Source organism: Dinoponera quadriceps, unplaced genomic scaffold (assembly GCF_001313825.1).
Source record: "Dinoponera quadriceps isolate SergipeBrazil2010 unplaced genomic scaffold, ASM131382v1 scaffold1070, whole genome shotgun sequence".
Taxonomy (NCBI): Eukaryota; Metazoa; Arthropoda; class Insecta; order Hymenoptera; family Formicidae; genus Dinoponera; species Dinoponera quadriceps.
The window spans coordinates 2,023,382-2,030,524 of record NW_014555341.1 but is presented as its reverse complement, the minus strand read 5'-3'; the positions used below and the strand labels follow the sequence as shown (position 1 = coordinate 2,030,524).

The 7,143-nt window shown below is 45.5% G+C and overlaps 1 protein-coding gene across 2 annotated transcripts in view; it reads left to right on the top strand.

Annotated features, from left to right (window-relative positions):
• LOC106743920 (lachesin-like) overlaps nt 1–7,143 on the top strand; it is a 77,594-nt gene that overhangs the window by 39,568 nt on the left and 30,883 nt on the right. For both annotated transcript variants that reach the window (XM_014618245.1, XM_014618244.1), the window contains exons 3-4: nt 750–856; nt 3,326–3,511. In XM_014618245.1, coding sequence (XP_014473731.1) covers nt 750–856; nt 3,326–3,511 — 293 coding nt within the window. The remainder of the gene's footprint in view (nt 1–749; nt 857–3,325; nt 3,512–7,143) is intronic.

The window sequence follows — 7,143 nt, the reverse complement described above, 5'->3', positions numbered from 1 at the left end:
GGGGGGGGGGGAGGGGGGGAGAAAATATATTACAGAGAAAATAATTTAAAAATTCCATTGACTGGCGAAGGGGAAGGGAGTTACGCGTCACTTGACAAACGCGTCGAAATTAATTTCTCGTCAAAATCAAACTCTTATTTTCATTGTCATTACCATTCTCTTTTGAAACGCGTAAAATATTTGAGCCATCCCGTCAAAAATTCCCATTATTTGATTAAAGAGAGGTACAATGGCAATAAAAAGGATCGAACTTGATTTTTACGAGAAACTAATTACAACGCTCGATCAAGTGCTGCATAATCCCGTCCAGCTGCGATTTTGCAGTCGAAACCGGAGAGATTTTTGCTTTTAACAAACGCGCGCACTCAGCGCTGAGCGATCACTGTGTCGAACACTCGTCTCTCGCAAATCCGCCGTAAATGACTGTCGAAGCGGACTCGAAAAACGCACTGTCTAGCGACAATTGACGTTGTTCGCGCGCGCGAGTACAGAAGTTCGCTCAAGTGTCGCGCATACGGCAGCGATTCCCGCTAATTCGACGTCACGTCTGTGCATTTAATTTGCAGTCGCGAGACGCGCCTCCGCGAGTGGCGTACGCGTCCGGAGCCTTCTGACGTTTATTCGCTTTTCCATAAAGTGCATTCTGCGCGACGGCGAATTGACGTCTCTGTCGAAAAATTGCCGGCGCGGCGGTATGCAAATGGCGGTATGTATTTTTCACGAACGTCGTACGTATTTTATCGTTTCAGGAGGCGCTTTTCAGCCCGAATTTTCCGGCCCTATCACCAATCTAACCGTGCCGCTCGGGAGGGACGCCACTTTCACGTGTCTGGTGAAACATCTAGGAGGCTACAGAGTAAGTTACATGAAAAGCGACGGCGCGTCTGTGATGTCAGTAACGCTCGCTTAACTTCTCGGGCTCTCACTTAACTTCTGAAAGGACGCGTCTTTAAAAAGTCATATCTCGCGCACCACGCCGGTCCTTCGCGGTGTGTGTAATGCGCACACCTTGCTCGTCGCAGGGCGTTCATTCGGTGCACCGTGTTGTTAATGCCGTCAGTCCGACGAGCACCGCGAAAAAGAATCCCTACGAATGCGTGGTACAAACAGAATGGGAGATAACAACGATGGCGCCATCGCACTCGTCACACATCGCAGACGTGACCATTTTTCGATACTGTCTCTGTAGGAAAAAGTCTCGGCGCGCGCACACATATCCGGAAATTACATTCTCTACGGAACGGAAGCGGACCCGTAATGAGAAAAGTACACTCGACAAGGCGAGAGTATGAAAGATGCATTCGGTGCTTTAAATAATCATCCGTCCGTGCAGTTTTCACGGAATCAAAAGCTGATCTTGATATCTGCGAAATTCTCGCTCAGAGGCGAGAAAGAAAGAGAGGAAGACCGAACGCTCGAGGAGAATTTTTCCGAGCACTTTGCCCGACTTTCTCCCTACCGGATCGCTAGCGGTAGCGAGAACTTTTATCGATACACGCGCCTATAAGAAGATACGAACGGGCGCTCCTCTCTCCTCGACGCGTTAACGAAATCTTTCTATAAAGCTAATCTCGTAAAACGGATCGCGCTATCGATCGCAGCCCGCCGCGGGAATAACTTGACTTCAACACTCGCCGTTACCGGTCCGCAAATTCGCGCCTTCACGGCCGGCGGAATTTAATAACACTTTTATCCCCATCGCGCCACGCTCGGATTATCTTTTTCGCGCATTACCGTACCTCCTCGCGGAAACGGTCCGCAAATTGCATTACGGCGAACGGAGAGCCGGTCTCTCATTACGGCGTAACCAGTTGCTTCTGAACGGTGTATTTGCTCGCAGCATCGGTCAGACGCGCTCAGATCAGGCTCGGGTTAGACCGCCGCGGCTCACGCTATCCATACCCGGCGTCCGTCGAAACGTAAACTGTAGAACGGAAGACCCGATTACGTTTCACATCGATCCATACTGTGCCAGTCGGCTGGAATAGAGGCGAAATATATCGCCGGCGCGTTCGTCCCCGCGAAATTCGATGTTCGCGCGCTCGAATTGTCGCCGCTGCTCACCAAGTATAACCAGACCGTGTTGTCTCTTCGCTACCATTTTCATCGCACGCATCACGGATCGCATAATTATTATTGCCGTTAATTTGATCGCGCGGCGCAACGAGTTGACGTCGATCGTATGTAAATAAATGTCAGCGGCGACGGGACGCGCGGATATATTAAAACAATTCCGGCGAACGGACGGCGGCGGAGGGAGGGAGAGCGCGATAATTAAATTTATACGAAGTGCAACTGTGTAATGCGCTGGAAATCTGTCCTTACCGAGGGAGATAGTCGCGGAGATAGCCTCTCCATTTATAGTCCACTTTCTGAGGAAATCTGAAAGTCAAATCCGAAGAGTACCACCGTAACCGAGCGCGCTCGCGACCCATTTTACCGATGTTTTTTAAAGGATTCTACGTCGAGCAATCGAGATGTGCGCCCGGTAATTTTTGACGGTTATGATTAAGCCCGGCGAGGCTGTTATGAATAATAAGCAGTGCGGAGTTTATTGGCATTTCTCTTGCGCGCGAAAGAAACAAAGACCGGCGAACCGGTGTCTTCTCGTAATTGGAGAGCGCAGGGGCGATCATCACGCTGCCTTCGCCGTTATCGGGAAGAAGCAAGGATCGCGGATAATTATCTTTGTGCCGCGCGACATAAAAATTCCTTTATCGGGAACATCATCGAGATCTCTCTTGCTCCCAAGACACGAAGATCGCCGATGACCTCCTCGCGAATGGAACGCGAAGCAGTGCGCTCACTATCGCGCGTACACACGCGAAGATAATGACAGAGCCGCGGCGTACTCGGGGATATCCGGTTTTCTATTACTAGCCCGGGAATGGACGCGTACGCGGCGCACGTGTGCGTGTATTCGTTCCTTCGTTCGCTCGCGTGGAGTCGCGAGAGAGAGAGAGCTTCACTTCGGGATTCGGAATATTCTAAGGAAAATGCAAATACCGCTGGGAAGTTTGGCCAAGGGGAATCGCGCGTGTCGATCTGCGCGTGTGAGTGCGCACGCTCGCGCATGTGTGTGTGTGTGTATATGGACGCATACAAGCACACCTTCGGGATAGGCGTCCCCCACACCTGTTTGTATTCCGCAGTCGGATGCTTGTAAGGAAATTGCGGCGTCTTCGGCGAAATCCGCGACGCCGTCACCGCGATTTCCGCCCTCGACTCGTCTCTCCCTCTCGTTCCGCCCTCACCCTCAGCGCCATCCGCCCGTCAGCCGCCCCTTGCCCCCATTAAGGTCCCGATCCGGCGATTGATGTTCCAGGTCGGCTGGGTGAAGGCGGACACGAAGGCGATCCAGGCGATACACGACCACGTGATCACGCACAATCAGAGGGTGACCGTGTCCCACAGCGACCACACCATGTGGAACCTTCACATCAAGGGTGTCCAAAGGGAGGACGGTGGACTCTACATGTGTCAGATCAACACGGACCCCATGAAGAGTCAGGTATGTACCTCACCGGATCTACCCCTCGCAGTGATACGAGTCGATGTATGGCGCGACGACAAGTTTGCGCGCGTGCCCACCGTCGCGTTACTCCGGATCAATCCGGGATCTATTTCCTCCTCGCAAACTGGAGAAGGGCATGACCAAGTACACTATTTTAGTATAATATCCGATGAATAATCGCAACTTATCGATTTGTTCGCGGCTTACCGACCGCCGCTTACGTATCGCGCGTAAATAGACCGCGCACTCTCTCTCTCTCTCTCTCCCCTTTTTTATTTTATTGTATATATGTATTTTTTTTTCATCTGTATTGGGTACTATTATCTTTTCTTTTACTTTTGATTGCGAGTCCTTGTACTTATTTCTTGTACTAACACTTGAGGGAATTTAGTCCCAGGGTGCAAATAAACAACTCTCTCTTTCTCTCTCTCACGTCTCAAGTTTTTTCTCTAACGCAGGGATGCCCAGAGTATGAGTCGCGAGCTGATTTTTGGTAGATCGCGAAAAATTTTAGAATGTTAAATTATACTTCATTACTTCGCGTAGTTTTACAAATTTAATCCGGGTACAACTTGTTGCGTATGTTCGTAACGTATCAACGTATCATAACAATATGGATGGAATTCATTACAAGATCACGTATCTAAAATTAATAGATTTATAAGATTATATTCTCAGTAAAAAATTAAAAAATAAAAACAGCAAAGTAGTATAAATAAAGTGATATAAATAATTCTCCCTGCTTTTTCATATCCTCTAAAGCTAGGTGAGTCGCGGATATTTACCGTAAAAAGTGGGTTACGGTTCACACAAGTTTGGGAAACCCTGCTCTAACGTATTTTTTCTAATACCCTTCAATTACGAAGTTCCTGCCGTTCATTCGACTCGGAAGCGCCGTCCGTTTCGAGGGCGCCGCGCGCTCGCGCCGCCGTTAAATACCGGCCAGCGAGTAAATTTAACGAGGCACACAAGTTTCGCGAGCGATCGTGGGCTTTGCGAGAGCGACGACATCGCAGCGGCGGCGGCGGAAGTATCGTTAGGAAGTTCCTGAGAGAACGCTTCTAATAGCAGTTTGCCCTGTTTTAGAAACGCGCGAAGCCGCGGAAGGAACGCGCGGAATTCGCATAGGCGCTGAGACGGTCGTCTATTTGACGCTTCGAGCATTTTCGGTAGCTACACACACTCCATCCTCGCTTATGTAGTGAAACCAGCCCCGATACCTCCCCTGGAACCTTCTAAAACCAACGATAGCTTCGTGCCGCGCGTCTGCTCTTGATTGTAAAAATTTACTGTTGCTTATGTGGGTGCCATAAGGGAAAAGTACCAATACCTGGAAACGTACCTAACTCCGGACATATTCTTGTTGTGTTAGTCTTTAAATATGAATATTCAAACTTTCAACATAGAATATATTTTTTTATATCTATATGGGAATATATATTATATTCAAAGATTGAACATTCGTATTTGAAAATCAAAATAATAAGAACGTCCATAGGTAACAACGTATCTAGACATTGGTATTTTTATATTACTTCAAAAGTTCACCGAATATCGATTTTTTCTGCAAAGTTTATATCATATTGGTTGCAAAAATGATAAGTGCTTTTACATAGTGAAAGCACATGTTAGAATAAACTGAAGCATACATGCTCAATACATGATGAGAACGGTTGAAAATTTTCAAATATCTGACATATGATATTTCCAGCTTCAGTCAGCATAAATATTTATCCGATACAAAAATTCTGCAACTTGTACGTACCGAATGTATCAATACTTCAATTAGGGAAATTTCAAACGTCTTTATATCTTTCCAATCAAATTTTGAGGTCTAAAAAGATAAAATTTCGTAGAAAAATATTTACACAACTTGGTTAGATTATTCGTTAGATATGGTAAAATAGAGTAAATTCGTCGCGTTTATATTTATATCACATATTTATTTATTCACACTTATATTTACGTAAGATCCATATGTACATACAAGAAATACAAAATAGTAGCGTGATCGTATCAATGTTTATGTAACAACATTTTGAAGATCATTTTTACATTATCGACGCTTATTAAGTTCATCAACTATGGCATCCCCTTAACCGAGATTCGCGATGAAGTAACCGTATTTTCCACGATCCTTCAAACGGAATACTGAAATTAACGATGATGAAAGCTTAATCGAATAGTGAGTTCCGATAACCACATTTTTCTTTTGCACTATACACCCGTACCTCCCTTTGACACTGATTTCGATATTTTGCTACGATGCAGTGAGCCCGAATACATACAGACCCTGTTTGAATCTAGCCGCGGTAAACCGACAAACTCGGTGAAATAACTAATTAGGGCGGTCCTATCGATTGTATTTAGGTCGGTAAAGCATAGAGACGTGTTATCAGTGGTTGAAAGACCGTCGCGCGATTTCGAACTTACAAATCCACCTCTCATGTATAATCATGTGAATTTTATCGCGTATTTTATTTGACAGTTATATACGTGCATTAATTTGTAACGAAGATTTCGCGTAATATACTCCGTCATAATCCAGATTACGCGTGGATTAAATTGAAGCTATTATAATTAATTTACTATATTTATACCCCAATTTTAATTATAGAAACTTATTTTGAATATTGAATATTAGTTCGATATAAAATAGACAAGTGACTTGTTGCGATATCAGCGCGAATGTATAATATCAATGAGAAACGTCGTAAAGAACGACGATGTTCTCTCGTGTAAATAAATATTCTATCTTTCCGCGACAATCGGCTTTAAAAGGGAGATGCGACCTTTCGACCTCCAGCGCGGACTTAACTTCGTGAAGGATGACGGTTTTCCGATAGAGGCTTAGCTTATAAAAGAGCCACTGAATATGAATCGTATCTTTAACGCACTTCTCTTTCGCGTTTTTCTCGATATAATCCCATCAAGAGAAATTGCTCCGCGTGTCATGAGCGTTCCGCAAACGAAGTCGAACAAAAGGAGTTCTTCTCCGCGGGGGATTCTATTTAAAAATATACAGCGCGCACAGGAACTCCGAAAATCTTTATACGAATGTCTCATGCATGTCACTGCATGGTTAACGTCTTCTTAATAGAGATTGACAGACGTGACATAATTTTACGATATTGCGATGTGTGGAATTGTAAAAACCCCCCGTCTGAAATGAACAGATTTGTTCCCACGTAGCGAAAAATATCGCGAAAATCGACCGCGTCGAAGTCGCCGAACGGCAAGTGAAACAATTAATCGGGCGGTCCGCATGCTGCCAGTGATGCCCGCATCGATAAAGTGCCAAGATGCGCCTGAGTTAATCAATAGTTGCCCAGTTACAATCGGACCGCGTCCCACTTGGCTCACGCAATTAATCATCCGGTCTCAGTTTGCTAACTATCATTAACATAATCTACTGGCATAATACGCGCTGCCCCTGCTCGTGTTACAACGCGGAAAATCAGGAAGACCTCTCGAAATTTACACTCGCCCTCGCACGTCAAACATTCCTACACGATATCGAGAAGACTTCCTCTCAGCGAAAAACTTTTCACTCTCACTTTCTACGCAACACCGAAAGAATATTCTTCCGAAAGAAAATAAAAAAAAAAAAAGAGAGAGAAAGAAACAGG